At 35.9% G+C, this 17,377-nt stretch overlaps 1 protein-coding gene across 1 annotated transcript in view; it reads left to right on the forward strand.

Moving 5' to 3' along the window:
• Nucleotides 1–12,162: 12,162 nt before the first annotated feature.
• Nucleotides 12,163–17,377, forward strand: part of LOC127554204 (lactotransferrin-like) — a 29,542-nt gene continuing 24,327 nt past the window's right edge. Inside the window, exons 1-2 of the mRNA XM_051985550.1 lie at nt 12,163–12,282; nt 15,930–16,093. Coding sequence (XP_051841510.1) covers nt 12,240–12,282; nt 15,930–16,093 — 207 coding nt within the window. The 5' untranslated portion in view covers nt 12,163–12,239. The remainder of the gene's footprint in view (nt 12,283–15,929; nt 16,094–17,377) is intronic.

The following is a 17,377-nucleotide window of genomic DNA, read 5'->3' on the forward strand; positions in this document are numbered from 1 at the left end:
TACTGGCCTCCTCCTTGTTGTTCTCAGCACGATCACTCTTCTTATTTCTGTGCATTTTCATTAACTGGTCCCAATGTCTGGAATACTATTTCCTCCTCTTTGACTCTTGGTTTCTTTTGTTTCTTTTAAGACTCAGCTTAAAGCTAACCTCTGGCAAGAGAGCTTTCCCCAGATCCACCCTTGGAGAGCTCATTTACTATTATTTACTTATTTGTCAAGGAGTTTTTGCTTACTTTGATAAGGACTCCTGATGGTCTTTTCCTGAGAGGGAGGGTTTCCAGTTATTTTATTATAAGTTGACAAGAAGTTAATTACCACCTTCCCTTTGAGAGAGATCAGGGATGTGGCTTTTATTCCAAATTTTTTTATTTATACTCCTAGACTACAGATATTTGATGTAGAGATCAGTCTAATTCCAGTGTCTGAATCTTTAGACACTTGAGCCAACCAAGTCTTAAGGATGGCCTCAAAACTTTTTAAGGAAAAAAGTAGATTAACTTCCATAGGAGGAGTGGTTTGGACTGTTTCTGTATTTCATCTAAGGGAGGCCCATTGGTAACCTGAGTATAGACCTCATGGTTCTCCCCTACCCCCAAATCCTCCTCCGTAAAATACCTTAGTACTTTGTTTGTTCTTGGGCCCTATAGATTAAGGAGTGACTGTTATTGTTATTCATCTTTACTTTAGAAGAAGACACCATGGGTAATATGACAGTGAATTGGATTTAAGTGAAGCTGAGTTGTACAAAGCTTCACTTTCTCTTCCTGATTCATGGAAGTCCAGTAGCAGGACAAAAGTCCAGACGACTGCCAGTGACCCAGGGTGCAGGTGACCCTGGTATGACTAATGTTTTAATAAGCAGCTAGGACCTAAAATCAGGAACACTTCAAGTTTAAATACAGCTTCAGATGCTTACTAGTTGTGTGACTGAGCAAATCAGTTAATTTATGTTCGCTTCCATCTACTAGAGAAGGAAATGGCAAATGCCTCTAGTATTTTTGCCAAGAAAACTTCATGGATAGTATTGGTGGGTTATGGTCCACAGGATCACAGAGTTGGACAGCAACAATAACAGCAGAAGCAATAACAACGTCTTTTGAATGTCCTTCTTCCTTCAGTGCAAGCTACTTAGCTGCAGCCAAAGAGGTTCCTGTCCACCAGATGGCAAACAGACTGGAACTAAACTATGTATAAAGATATCTGTACATGACCCAAAATTCATGTGGGGAATGTTTTAGTGACACTTTATGCATATCAATATGAACTGGGTTCATTGGTAAAACCTTCAGCAGATGATTAATAAAGTCCCTTCCATCCCAATGATCTTAAAGTCCTAAGGTCTAGAATTTAGTCCTGATTATATTAGCTGTGTTTGTCATTTGATTTTTTAAACCATAATTGCCTTATAAAACAGAGAGGGGACCCACTCAGCAGGTTGTAAGAACTGAAAGAATAAATTAAAAGTGTTTATTATAATCAGGCTGAAAAAATTTTCAAGCTGAAATGGTTCTTATGTAGCTCAATCCTATTCTATAGGATTTAGGACTGGAAGGGACTTTGGAGATCATTTAGGCCAGGGCTCAGGAATATCTGGGACATGAGCTCTATAAGGCCTGAAAAACCATTTGCTAAGGCAACCACAAACAATGATGAGCTAAAAAGTAGGTGCAACTACCTCCCACTTCTTGAGTTCTAGAAGTTGAGCATTTTGTAGGACCAGTGAATGATGTTATAATTATCCTCACCCTGACTTAGACCAATTTTATCTTGAAAAAGCTAAGGCCCAGAGAAGGTAAGGGAGTTGCTAAGATCTTGTGGCAAGTAGCAAGAACAGGCTTCTTCCATACAAATCCTGTGGTTCCAACTCCAATGTTTTTTTTCACTATACTGAGGTAAGGTCCAGTAGAGCCCAAAGTGATACACTAAATAATGATGCAGTCATGACTAGAATTTAGGTCTTTCTAATTCTCAATCCAATGCATTTGAGTTGATCTTGTTATTATTATGGTAAATATGTATCCTTGTTCTTTCCATATAACACTAAAAATACCCCTACTTAGTGAATAGAATACTGGACCTGTTGTCTTGAAGACCTGAGTTAAAATCCAGTTTCAGACACTAGTTGTGTGGTCTTAGACAAGTCACTTAACTCTATCTGCTTCAGTTTCCTCATCGATAAAATGAATTGGAGGAGAAAATGTTAAACCATTCCAGTATCTTTGCCAAGAAAAAACCAAATAGAATCATGAAAAAATTGGACATGATTAAAATGAGTCAACGACTTTAAGGTTATAAATTAGAATAAAACAAAAGGAACATTATAACACAATTTCCACTATATCTAATGCAACATTCAATCCTTTTACAGGAAGACAGTTTAAATACTGGCTCATGAGAAAGAGGCTGATTTTCCAAAATTAAAAATGAACAAAACAAGAACTGTTCCTGAAAAATAGGCCATCTGGTAGCCTGGCACAAAGTGTCCAAGGAATACTAAGTAATCTCCTGGCATCAACAGCAGTAGGGAGTTCTTTATTTTCACCACCTTGAAGGTCATCATAAGGGAGTTTCCTAAATTTGATCTTGTTATGTTTTTTGGGAAGGGAGTCTTCACAGAAGATGGGATAGGTCTGGGAAATTCAAGGAACGGAGACAAAAAGTTTCATGTTCAAATAACTATGTTATTTTATGTTAAACTTTGTAACTGAGTTAAAGACCCTATTCATTCATCTAAAAGAGATAGAAAATCTGTTGCACACCCTCCCTTCACTGCCATTCCTGGTCATCAGTTTAGCTCAAAGAGGGGAAATGAAGCTCTATATATAAATGACCAAGATCCAGGAAACCAGGACAATTCAGGAATCTTTCTGGTTCTGGATGGCATACAGATGATAGGGGGACACAATAACCATTCTTGGTTCAGGCCCTCTTCCCTTCTTCTCATTTGGACTCTTCCTTAGTCTCTCTGCTTTAAAATCTCTCCCCATTTGAGGCCACCCTCTACAAAGCCATCAAGGTGATTATCCTAAAATTCAGATCCAATCATCTTACCTCTAGTCCCCCTAATAAATAAATTCCAGTGACTCCATATTAGCTCTTAAGTCAAATATAAACTCTTCTCTATGGCTTTTAAAGCTCTTTATAACCTGACCCCTCCCTTCCTATCTGTCCAGGTTTTTTTTTTTTTCCCCTTCTATTTTTTTTATACATTACCTGCCTCTCTATACTTTATCATCTGGTCATCTAGTCATAGTGGTCTATTTGTCTTTTTTAAAAATTTAATTTATTTTTTAATTTATGAAAGAAAAAATGTATTTTCATAGCAAAATAAAAAAGGATGATTGCACATGAAGTTGCAAATTTATTAATTACAACTTGCTATTCCTTTAAAATATGTAATAAAGTTATCATGTAAATTTTCCCCCATTCCTTTTTTTCTCCTCAACCTCATTAAGGTGGTATTTGTGTCCCCCTAATATCTGTAGGCCATCCAGAACCAGAAAGACACCTGAACCATTTTGATTGACTGGGGCTTGGACATTCTCTCTGTCTGTCTCTTTGTTTATCTCCCTCTCTCTTTTTCTCTCTGTATCTCTCCCTGTCTCAATCTCTCTCTTTGCTTCTATCTATCTCTCTGTGTCTTTGTCTCTATGTCTATCTCTATCTCTCTGTCTCTCTCTCCTTGTCTCCATCTTCATTCTTTTTATGTCTGTTTTTCTCTCTATATCTCTGTCTCTCTCTCCACACAGACTTGTAAAATCATTCTAAACAAATTTCTATTTATCTCTTTCTCTGGTTGTAGATAGCCTTTTCCTTTATAGGTTCTTTGTATTTAATTTGAGTATTTATAAATCAAAATGAAGTATTTGATCAAAGTTGTTCTTAAAACAATATTACTGTTACTGTAAACAATGTTCTCTTGGTTCTGTTTGTTTCACCCTTCATTATTTCTGCAAGTCTATGTATGTTTTTTTTAAGACTATTGAGCTCATCATTTCTTATAGCTCAGTAATACTGTCTGAAAATCATATATGATTTCTTCAGCCATTGTCCAGTTGATGGTCATTCCTGCAATTTCCAATTCTTTGCCACTACAGAGAGAACTACTATCTTAGAACATATAGATACTTTTCCTTTTCCATTAATCATCTTTAGAAATAGACCTAGTAGTGATATTGCTGGATGAAAGGGCATAGGCAATTTAATAATTATCTGGGCATAATTCCAGATTGCTCTCCAAAATGGTTGGATCAGTTCACAGTTCCACTAACAGCAAATTAGTGGCCCATTTTTCCAATTCTTCCCAACATTTTCCTCTTTCCTTCAAAACATTTTAGTCAGTCTAATAGTGAAATAATATCTCAAGTTTGTTTTAATGTCTCTAATTGATAATGTTTTAGAGCATTTTTGTCACATGACTAAATTGTTTTTATGTTTTGCATTGGAAAATTGTCTGTTCATGTCCTTTGACCATTTACCAATTTGGTAATGACTCATATTCTTATAGATTTCACAAAGTTCTTTATATATTTGAGATACAAGACCATTATTTGAGAAACTATCTATAAATTATCCCCCCAATTTTCTGCTTTCCTTATGATCTTGCCTACATTTGTTTTATTTGTACAAACCCTTTTTAGTTTGATATAATTGAAATTATCCATTTTATATCTTACTCTGCTCTTTATTATTTCTTCATAAATTGTTCACTTATTCATAAGTCTGATAAGTTTCCCTATTTTTCATATTTTCTTGTAATTACTCTATATCTAGGTCATGTGTCCATTTGGTATTTGGTGTAAGATATCTGTCTATGCCAGTCAAGTTTTTGCCAGACTGTTTTCCAATTTTCTGAACTTTTTTTTTTAACTAAATAATGAATTCTTGTTCCAAATCTAGTTATTATTATTTTTTCTAATTTAGTAAAATTATTTTTGGCACCTTAATTGAAATAACCATGATTCTAACCAAATAAGCAATTACCAACATTAATATTTCTCCATTCCTTTAAATCTGAATTTATTTGTATAAAAAGTTAAAACAAATTTTATTTCTACATTTCCTGGATTTGTTTTGGCAGGTTTATTCCCAGGTATTTTATACTGTCTAGAATAATTTTAAATTAGATATCTCTTATTATCTCTTTTTACAGATTTTGTTTGTGAAATATAGGAATACTGATGACCTAGGTGGATTTACTCTATATCCTACTACTTTGCTAAATTTATTAACTGTTAGAATTAACTTGTTTAGTTGAGTCTTTAGAATTTTCCAAGTATATCATTATACTGTCTGCAAAAAGAAATAATTTTATTGTCTCATTCCTTATTCTGATTCCTTCTATTTGGTTTTTAATTGTTATTGCTAGCATTTCCAATACAATATTGGATAATATTGGTGATAATAGGCATCTTTACTTCATATCTGAATTGGGAAGGCTTCTAGCTTATTCTTATTACAAATAATTTTTGCTAATGGTTTTAGAGAAATGCTTTTTATGGGAGGGGGGGTCAATTTTAGGATAAATCCAATTTCCTAAACTTTCAAGTGAAAGTTTAATTCATTTAATAGAAATGAATGTTGTATTTTATCAAAAGCTTTTTCTGCATCTATTGATATAATCAAATGATTTAAAATTTTTAATTATTGGTATAATTCTTTATAATAATAGCTTTCATCATAATGTCAACAGATCATTCCACTTAGTCATAATATGTAATCTTTGTAATATATTAGTGTAATCTTTTATCTAGTACTTTATTTTTTGTATCCTTCATTATTTGAATTGGTCTATAACTTCCTTTCTCTGTTTTTGCTCTTCCTAGTTTAGGTATCAATATCATATTTGTTTGGTAGTATTTATTCTTTGCCTATTATCTCAAATAATTTATTTTGTATTGTGATTAGTTGATCTTTAAATGTTTGGTAGAGTTTACTTATAAATTCATCTGGTCCTGGTATTTTTCTCTTGGGAAGTTCATTTATAGCCTGTTCAATTTCTTTTTCTAAAACAGGTCTATTTAAATATTCTATTTCTTCTTTTACTAATATAGGCAATTTATATTTTTGTAAATATTTGTAAAATATTTTGTAAGTATTCTTCCATTTCACTAAAATTGTTAAATTTACTGGCATATAACTAAGCAAAATAACGCTTTATAATTGCTTTAATTTCACCTTCGTTAGTGATTTATTTGCCCTTATCATTTTTAGTATTACGGATTTGGTTTTCTTTTTTTTCTTAAATCAAATTAACCAATGATTTAAACTATTTTTTTAAAATAAGGCCAAGTCGTAGTTTTATTTATTAATTCAGTGTTTTGTTTTTTTTAACAGTCATTTTTAGTAAACTCACCTTTAATTTTTTTAGGATTTCCAATTAAGTGTTTAATTGGGGATTTTTAATTTGTTCTCTTTCTAGTTTTTTAAATTTAAATTGCATATCCAATTCATTGATCTGATCTTTATTTTATTGGTGTAAGCATTAAGAAGTATAAATTTTCCTCTAATCATTGCTTTTGCTGTTATCATATAGCTTCTGATATGTTATCTCATTATTGTCATTTGATGAAATTATTGATTTGTTTCTGTCACTTGTTCTTTAACTCACTCTTTCTTCAATATTAGATTGTTTAATTTTTAATTATTTTATAATCTGTGTTTTTGTGGTCCCTTATGAAATATAGTTTTTAATTGCAATGTGATCTCCAGGTCCTGCATTCTATCAGCTGACTCACCTAAATGCTTTAAAAAGAGTGGGCCATATAAAGACTATCATTGCTTCTGGAAAGTATCCATCAACCAGTGATTACTCTATAATTCCATTTACCTTTACATTTCTTTGCCACTATACCCCTATCCATGCTATCTCTTCCATCAGAATGCAAGCTATTAAGAATTGTCTTGTTGGCTTTTACTTGTATTCCCATAGTCTGGCATTTACTAACTGCTTTAAAAAATGCTTTTAAATTCATCTGTTTGCTCACCAGCCTTAGAGAAAGAATTAAAGCTAAGCACAGGGACTGACAAGACCTCTGAAGGGAGCCCTGGATTCTGGGATCTTTGGTTCTGCTCTCTATCTATATAACCTACTGTATCTTTATAACCTACTTTTCATCATATGGTTGAGAGTACTGATCAATAGGCCAATTAGAAGATCCAATTGTTTTAATAATAGCTCAATGTCTTTCCTTAAAATGGGTCCTATATCTTAAAGCAGATTTCTGACTTGAAGTTATGAAGGTGTCATGCAATGGGGCAACAGCAATATTCATCTATTAGACAATAAGGCCCTTGAAGATAAGCATTGTAGCAGTTTTAACTTTTGAATCCCCAGCCCCTAATACAGTGTTATGCTCCTAGTAAGACTTCTGAACACATCTTTATGCCTAGAAGGTTATTAATATCCTACTGTTCTTTGGAACATAGCTCAAATCTTACTTTCTTTATTTTAAGATAGATGGGTTAATGGAAATTGCACTAGACAGAGAGCAAAAGTCTCTAGATTCAAATCCTGATTCTGCAGCATAATGAGTATGTGATTTTAAGAAAGTGACATTGTATTTCCTCATTTGTAAAATGAAAAGGTAGAACTAGATTGGAGATTTTAAACCTGGGGTTCATGTATACCTTAGTGATAGATTTCAAGGAATCTAGGAACTTGGATTGTAATGCCTCGGTTTTCCTGACTCAGTTTTCCTGAAATGTAATAACCTCAGTTTCCCTGAATTATTATGCTATACCCTGAATAAAATGTTATGGCCACTCCCTACCCCTTTCCTTACCCCACTAAACTCTGATCACTCTCATATTTCAGTGAGTCATAAAACTCCAGATATAACTCACAAAACTCCAGATAGCTTATCTCAAATGCCTGGATATTGCTTACTGTCTCTTGCTTCAGACTCCTGTCTCTTTCTTCCAATCTTCTTGATCTCCAACCTGTCAGAACTAAAGTTATGATCCTTTCCTAAAATTATAGCTCGTCCATTCACCCAGTGTTCTGCTCCCCACCTTGCCTTTGTTTTCCTAATAGCTGGAGCCCTATAAAAATCTCTGGGATTAATTGCTCACTGCTGGATGCTTTGAGACAAGAGTTCCATTCAGCTGGTTTTGGCTAGCCTGAATTCTCCATTATTAAAATATTGAAAACCTAATCTCTGTCTTGCTTCAGTTTCTTTGGTATTACAGAATGAGAAAAAAAGGCTTCTTTAATTTTCACTAACTTCTAACTGACAATTAGCATTTCCTTCAATTATTTAGAGAAACACTATTCTGTGATGACAAATAATTGGAAAATGGGAAGATGTCCACCAATTGGGGAATGACTGAACAAGTTGTGATATATAATTGTAATGGAATAATATTGTGCTGGAAAAGCTTAAATGAGCTGATGCCAAGTAAAACAAGCAAAACCAGAAGCATATTGTACACAATAATAGCATTACTATATGATGATCAACTATTAGTGACTTAGTTCTTTTCAACAATACAAAGATTTAAGAAAATTTCAAAGGACTCATGATAAAAATGCTATCCACCTCCAGAAAAAGAATAGATGGAGTTTGAATGCAGATTAAGGCATACTGTTTTTTGCTTTCTGTATTTATGTGTGTGTATGCGTATGTATGTTTTCTTTGGGTTGGGTCTGTGTCTTCTTTCACAACATAACTAATATGGTAACTTGCTTTGCATGATTGAACATATATAACCTATATCAAATTGCTTATTGTCTCAGGGAGGGGGAAGGTGAGGGAGAGAGAGAAAATTTGAAACTCAACATTTCTTAAAGTTGAATGTTAAAAATTGTCTTTACATGCAACTGAAAAAAAAGAAATATTATTACATTTCCCCCTGTCCCCTCTATTCTGAGGAGGAATTCAAAATCTGTCACCAGACACACAAAAAAGGTTTAGAGCCCATGGAATAGAAAGTCTCTCTCAGGTCCTTTTAAATAGCTTCAGCAAATATTTATTAAAAACCTCTTATGTGTGTAAAGTAATGCAAAGATAATAATTATACTTAAGTTAATAAGTAAGCATCAATTAAGGGACTACTTTATTATGAGAATACAAAGAAAGGCAAAGGCAGTCCCGCTTTCAAGAAGCCAACAGTCATATGAGTGGAACAGCATGGGAACAACTATCTGCCAACAAATTATATAAATCAGAGATAATCACGGAGGAAAGATGTTAGCATTAAAGGGGAAAGGCTTCTTGTGGAAAATGGGATTTTAGCTGGGACTTGGAATAAGTCTGGGAAACCAGGAAGTGGAGATGAAGAGTAAAAGCAATCCAGGTATCAGGACATCCAAAGAAAAGGCACTGAGTTGGAAATGGAGTTTTTTGGGCATAAAGAGCATCAAGGTCACTGGCTGATACATGCAGGAGAGTAAAGAAGATTGGAATAGTCAGAAGGGATACAAAAAGTTTTAAAAGACAGGGTTTTATATCTAATCTTGAAGATAACGGAATAAAAGTCATTTATTGAAATATGGAGTTTACAATGCATGAGGCATGAAAATTTTAATAATTTCCAACCTTTCCTTCTAGGCTTTTGGTTCCATTCTTTCCTTTTTCTTTTTAAAATATATTTATTTATTTAAAACTTAAATACAAAATAGAAAAAAAAACAAAACAAAACCAAAAAGGAAAAAAATACATTGTTATGTGCATAGCAGAACATCAGGGTGGATTCAGGATATGTAACAATAAATTTCCATTTCAAGAAAGCATATATAATAATAGAATACATTGTATTCAAAACTGTCCATCTTTTCTTTTTATCTTTTGAAGGTTTTCTTCTGTTCTTTGCTATGCATTTTTTATTTTATTCTTTTTTTCCTTTTCCTCCCCCCTCCTCCCCTAATCAGACTACAGTTAAGCATGCATAATCCACATGCACATATTATCTCTCTCTATTTCACTGTCTATATAAAAATGTATAAATATATATTACATATATATATATACCTAGATAACTATAGTCATATATATATATATATATATATATATACATACACATTCATATACATCTATGTAAGGTTTTATTACACTTTATCTGTCCTTTGAAAGTGGAGAATAAATTTTTTTTAGATCTAATCTTTCTATACATTGAGTTGTTTTCTGTACAAATCTTCAGGATGTGATCAGATGAGGTTTTCTTTGACTCACAGGAAGAGAAGGAAACTACTTCAGGAACTGCCTTCCTGACAATACAGCTACATTATATTGATTCTGGCTCTAATCACTTCAGAATCTCCCATAGACTGAACTAAAACTGTATTGGTTATTATCTGTTCAGCACCAGAAGGCAAGTTTACATAAACAAGATCATAGGGGAACATTAACATAAGAGGATGTACTCTTCATTTTTTTTTTGAAACTTTTTTTTTAAATTTAATTTTATTTAATAATAACTTTGTATTGACAGAATCCATGCCAGGATAATTTTTACACAGCATTATCCCTTGCAATCACTTATGTTTTGTTTTTTCCCCTCCCTCCCTCCTCCCCCCCGCAAGATGGCAAGCAGTTCTATATATGTTAAATATGTTGCAGTATATCCTAGATACAATACATATTTGCAGAACCCAACAGTTCTCCCGCTGCACAGGGAGAATTGGATTCAGAAGGTAAAAGTAACTCGGGAAGAAAATCAAAAATCAAATAGTTCACATTCATTTCCCAGTATTCCTTCTTTGGGTGTAGCTGTTTCTGTCCATCATTTATCCAATGAAACTCAGTTAAGTCTCTTTGTCAGAGAAATGAGGATGTACTCTTCAAAACACTGTAGAAATCCCTGTTTGCATCAAGATTGTTGATATCTCTCTTTAAGTGCCTGTTATAACATTAAAGCAGATCTCTGAAGGACCTCTATTGGGCAACAAGCTTTATTGGCAGTTTGTCTGATTCTTTGTATAAAACAGCATTTTAGGACTAGTCTATATATGTCTAAATTTCTTCATGTATAAAATGAAGGTACTGAACTGGATGGCCATCAAGATTCCTTCTAGCACTAAACCTGTGATCTAGAGGGTGCTTTAAAAATGTTGTATATTTGAAATAAGCATTTCCGTTCTCCCATTCCAATTTGCCAGAATGAATAATTTCATTCTATTCAGATACAGTGATGCAGATACCGACATTTAAAATATTTCTTTATTTGAAATAAATTAAGAGAGGCATCCTATATAGTAGATGAAAGCCAGTATCCATGCTAGGAAGAACTGAGATCAAATCTAGTGTCTGTGTGACACTAATCAAGTCTTTTAACCTTGCAATATTCTAGGCAACTTTCTAAGATTATCATCTAGGAATTTTTTAAGCCAATGAAATGAGGTCTAGATATATCTAATGCAGTTAAGGGACACAGTAGATAGAGTGGTAGACTTGGAATCAAGAAGAAATAAATTTGAATCCAGAAAGTGACAAGCTTTCTGGTCCTTAGTGTCTTTACCTAGTAAAATGGAGATAATATAATACCTGCCTCACAGGATTGTTGTGAGAATCAAAAATCCTCTCAGGAGATTACCTTAAAAGAGATAATATATGTAAAGTGCTTTGCAAACCTCAAAGATATTAGCTATTATGATTATAATTATTCTTATAGGTCCAGTCCCTCTCCCTATCCTAAAGGAATAAAATAGTAGTGAAGGAGGAAAAATCCTAAATTCAGGGTTTAATCAGTGACATTTTTAAACTGCCCATTCTCATCCATTCTCCTTAAAAAGGGGTTGTTGGATGAGGAATGGGTATTTCCCATTTTGATTCTAGCCTAGCTGACTTCAAATGTATGAACCCCTGAGGTACTTAACCACAAAAGGCCCTTACAAAACATCTATAGCTTTTCCTAATTCTTTCTCCCCCAGCCCTAGCTCCATCCTCATTAATCAGCATTCCTTCCCCAGGCTCCTGCCAGGCAGTGCAGTAACATAGCCCAAACCTTCCTGAAAATGTACTGATCATTGGAGGGAAAGGGGAGGGGAAGAAGAAGGGAGGAGGAGAAAGGGGAGGGAGAAATGGGAGGGAAGAGGAAAGAGGGAGAAGAAGGTGGTTGAATGGCTATTGGGCAACAAGGAAGGACAAACACTGTTAGGTCACTGATTCTGCTAACACAGCTCCTGTTTTTCTATAAAAGGGCCAGGAGAGCAGCTTAGAAGCCATCACAGAATCTAGGGGGTCATTCTGTGATAGCAGCCCTACATCCCCCTTGCTGCCAGACCCAGAACCAACAAAGAAATGAGACTCACTTTTTCCGCCTTATTATCCTTCGGGATAATAGGTAAGTGACCACTGAAAGGGGGTTGATTTAGAAGGATTGTTGATTTGGGGTGAGGTGGGGGGGCAGTTTCTCTACCCATTCTTTGTGAGAAAGAACTGAGCTTTCTCTAAGGCTACAACACTAGAGGTTGTCAGTCAGTGAATTCCCAACCCTGTCTTCACAAAAGAAATATGAATGAGGCAGACTCAAACCTGGCTTGGAAGAGAGATCAATCAAGGGATTAAGCTATCTGTGACTGAAGTTTTGACATCCTGACCTGCTTCCCTTGTAGATTTAGTAATATTAAGAACCCATATTTATATAGCATTTTAAGGTTTATAAAGTACTTTACATAAGGTATCTTATTTGACCCATGGAACAACTCTGTGAGGTGGCTGTTATTAAGATTCCCAGCTTATCGATGAAGAAATTGAACCTCAGAGAGGTCTAAGAGACTCACAAATAGATACATAACTAGTAAGAATTTGGGATAGAGTTTAATTCAAGTTTTCCTTCCTCCAATACTGGACATTTAGGAAGTTACAAGTGACCTATGAGGTTATCAGATTCAACCTTCTCTTGCAGATAAAGAAACTGAGGCTAAATAATTTGCCTAATATCACACAGCTTCTTTGAAGGGAGTGGGAGACATATCTCAAAAGATTATTTTATAATAGGAGGGCCTTATAGAAATCCAGAGCTTGTCTGAGGTTTTCTGATCAATGCTACAGTAGTCAGTGGGTAAAACCTACTTTTGAAGAAAGTAGGACAAAATGCAGATTCTGAGATAAAAAGCATAGAACCATAACTTTAGAAATAGGGACTGTCTAGTCCAGGAGTTATTAATGTTTTGTGTGAGTGTGTGTGTGTGTGTGTGTGTGTGTGTGTGTGCGCGTGCTACATCTTTGGCAGTTTCTGAGAGTAATGTTTTAAATGCACAAAATAAAATATATGCAATGACAAAGGAAGCTGGGCATATTGAAATAGACTCATCCAAACATTTAAAAAACAACAACATAAAACCAATTTCTCTGGTTCCAGGTTAATAGCTGTAGAGGCAGGAGGAAAAAAGCTCAGCAAGTGAACCTAGGTCTTGATTTCTGAAGTCACACTGCCTCTTAACAAATGTTTAAGGAGGAATTGGAGCTGCTCCACATGGGGGGAAACAGATCTTAGCATATCCCCTCTCCTTTTCTTCTAGGGAATTGAGGGGATCATGTAGAGAGGAGGAGGGCAAAGAAGGAAGAAGGAAGGTGGGGAGGAATTCACCCCAGCCATCAAAACAGCATCCCATTTTAACTAATAATTCTGAATAACTAAATTCTAAAGTCTAAATTAAAGGACTAATATAGAGGAAAGAAATTTAAGGACTTGGATTCCTCTTGGCTCTGGCTCTTATTTCCTATGTCTCTGGGAAAAGCTTACTTCATTTTTCTGGGCTTCAGTTTCCCTTCCTATAAAATGAAGGTATTGGAATTAATTGCATTCTAAGTCTCTCAGGGCTAAATGAGGTGGAGTACAGCACCCCTTAGATTAAGTGTGGGAGCATAAGGAAATGCCTAATGTAGAATGTGACCAGTGAGCCTAATTTTGAGGTGAACAAAAGCTTGTAAGAGATAAATGAGGAAGGTCAGTCTAGTGTCCCGAGGAACAGCAGATGCCAACACTGGAGATAGAACATTATGTATAAGAATGGTAAGGAGAAAAGATTGGCTGCAAGGTAGAGTGCTTGAAGGGAAGTAAGATTTAAGTCTGGGAAGATGAGGTCAGAACTAGACTGTAGAATTTGAATGTTTAGCAAAGGAGGTGGAAGGACATGGGCCCTTTAGATCTTCTATGGTACTTTAGGGAGCTGGTCCCATCCTTGCATTTTGCAAACGAAGACACTTTAACTGCAAAAACTATTCATTCTGGGAAAAACTGCCTGAGGACATGTCTGGTGAGAGCAAAGAGGTTGAGTGGGAACTGTGGAATATTTTCAATCTATAGCTAAAGAATTCCCAGACTTTGGGCTTTGGTTTTCTGCATATTTGTAAAACATACTTTGAATATATTCCTGTGAACTACTGTGCTTATGTTTCCTTATTGATGTTATTTTGTGGTTGACCCTTTATGACCACATTTAGGGTTTTCTTAGCAAAGACATTGGAGTGGTTCGCTATTTCCTTGTCTTACTCATTTTATAGTTGAGGAAACTGAAGCAAAGAAGGTTAAATGATTTGCCCAGGTCACATAGTTACTAAATGTCTGAGACCAGATTTGAATTCAGGTCTTAGATTCCAGGACTGATGCTTTATCCACTGAACCTCTTAGCTGCCCTGTCAACTTGATCAGAACTAGTCTCTAACCTGAGAGTGGCTGAAACTGAAATACTGCAGGCTAGAGAAAGGAGAATCAGGACTCAAACAGAAGTTTAATTAATTTTAGAGGGAGGAAAATGACAGCTGCAGGCAGATACCCACCTGTTAAGAAAGAGGGCTTGATGCTGCTGATTTTGGGGTCACATACACACACACACACACACACACAAAAGGAATTGGCTCACAACAAAGAATTCTTAGATCTCGAGATAATTCAAATGAACAATACAGATATTCTTTGCTCTTGCTGGAAGTCATTGTCTCAACTTTTGGGGAGTCTTGGCCACCCTGTGGTGCACAAAATCAGAATTCTGTGGTGAGAACAGGGGTGCAGTTCCTGTCAGTGAGAAGGAACAGGGATTGTGAACTTGTGACAGAAGGCCTTGTAAACAGGGAAAGGTAAATCCCTCAGTAAACACCTAGTGCTGATCCAAGCAATATACTTTACCAGAGGATGATATCATCCCTAGAGCCCAGCACACAGCCGACTTGTTGGGTCTTAGTTATGGGAACTAAATATTTTGCCAGCTCTCTGTGGCTGTAATGTAAGGATATTCCCTCTGCTGAATTCTTCCTCTGATGTTTCATCTTGCCATGAGGGTGACCCTGGCTTCTAAAAGACAATGTGAGCTTAGTTCAAAACCCAGCAGTTCCATCTAAGCTGGGAAGCTTCATGTATAGTAGTTTCAATGCTGTCCTAGGACCACAAATTTATGACTTTAGAAGTGGAAGAGATCTTAGACCATACTAAAAATAACTGACACATATTTTGGTTTAAGTGTAAAAAGCATCTAGTCCTATTTCCTGGTTTTTTTTTTCCAACTGTATTTAATACAGTTGGTTTCTTTTGAAATCCTCTGTATTTTATTTTATGCTTCATACTGAAAGATTTAATGGAAAAAAATAACAGCAACACTAACAAAACAACTCCCTTCCATTATCCCCCCTTCAAAAAAAGAATCACTGATGAGGAGGAAAATAATTGGGAGAGAGGAGGGAGTATCAACTTTTTTCTATCCTCTGAGTCCTTCCCTACTAGTTTTGGAAGTAAAGGGGAGGCATCTCAGAAATGAAATTTTGTGGCTTGGATAATTGAAAGCTGATAATTAATCCAGGTCAAGTTATTAGCTTTGTTTAACTATTTGGTGGGCACAGTTTCCTATCTTGCAAGCAAGCACTGGAGGTCTTGTTCCTCTGTGCTCCTCTCTGGAAGATGCAGGGCCTGGGATAGAGGACACCTTCTCTACTCTTGGTTGAGAGAAGTTAGTGTGGTCATGAACTCATTCCCCTCTGGCTTTTCTCCTTTAGGGTTGTGCCTGGCTTCTGCAGAACAACAAGTAAGATGGTGTGCCATATCAGAAAACGAGCTGAAGAAATGTAACGAATTTAAGGAAGCCTTAAAGACCACCAAGAGCCCCAGTCTGGCCTGCATTAAGAAAACCTCCCACATGGATTGTGTCAAGGCCATCTCAGTAGGTCACAAGCCCTTGTTAGTGTGGCGGGTGTGTGACTGTCTGCCTGAAGGAGAATGGAAGAATGTTTTCTTTGCTCCTCGCCAATCCTCTTACTTTGTTTCATTACACTAATGTTTCCCTTCCATGAAGGTCTCTAAGAAATTCTTGTTATTGTTCAGTTGTTTCAGTCTTGTCTTATTCTTTATGACCCCATTGGGGTTTCCTTGGCAGAGATACTGGAGTGATTTGCCATTTCCTTCTCCAGATAAATTTACAGATGAGGAAACTGAGGCAACAAGAGTTAACTGACTTGCTTGAGATCTGAGGGCGGATTTGAACTCGAGAAGATGATTCTTCCTAATTCTAGGTTTAGTACTTTGTGCACTATAGTGCCACCTAGCTGCTGCAAAGAGACTTAGTTCTCAGTAATTCTGGAAAAAGTGCTTTCCTCAAAAAGGAGCCTGGGTGAGGGTGGGGGTGGGGGTGGGGGGGATGGAGACAGAATTGTGCTGAGAAAATAGCTGCATGGAAAATAGAGGGAAAGGGCATCGAGATGGTGCAGCGGATAGAGTGCTGTCCCTGAAGTTTGAAGGACCTGATTTCAAATCCAGCTTCAGACACTTAACACTTTCTAACTATGTGACCCTGGGCAAATTACTTAACCCCAATTGCCTCAGCAAAAAAAAAAAAAAAAGAAAAAAAAAAAAGAAAAAGAAAATCCAGAAATGATTTAATGTAATGGCAACCCAGTTAGTTTAAAAAAAAAATTGCCAGCTCTGTTGCTACCTTGTAATGGCATGGAACGAACCCTAACTTCTTTAAGGCTATCTGCAAATAGCCAGCAAAGGGCAAGCTTTGGCAAGGCCTGACAAATTGGAAAGACATCAGCTAAGTGAGGGTCTAGTGATTGGGCACCTGCCAGATGAGGTATTCCAGATCAGTGCAGCCATGTTCCTGATCTGGAACTCGGATCCAGGTGAGCTATTATTTATTTTTGGCCACAAATAATTCCTCTAGACTATCTTCTAGGGATGAAGGAGAACTTAGGTGAAGGAAGCATTCAAGTACAAATGGAAAAAGATCATGGAATCATGGATTTGGATCTGAAAGGGATCTCTGATGTCACTTGGTTTAGCTTTCCTTCCCTTTCCTTCCTGCCACCCCTTCCCCTTTTTTTTTTTTTTTTCCCAGATAAGGAAACCCTAGAGGGATTAAGCAAGATTGCCTGAGGTTGTCCAGGTAATCTAAAGCAAGTTAGGATTTGAATCTAGACCCTTTGAATTCAGAGAGTATGATTGGTAC

The sequence above is a fragment of the Antechinus flavipes genome, chromosome 3, assembly GCF_016432865.1.
Source record: "Antechinus flavipes isolate AdamAnt ecotype Samford, QLD, Australia chromosome 3, AdamAnt_v2, whole genome shotgun sequence".
Classification (NCBI taxonomy): Eukaryota; Metazoa; Chordata; class Mammalia; order Dasyuromorphia; family Dasyuridae; genus Antechinus; species Antechinus flavipes.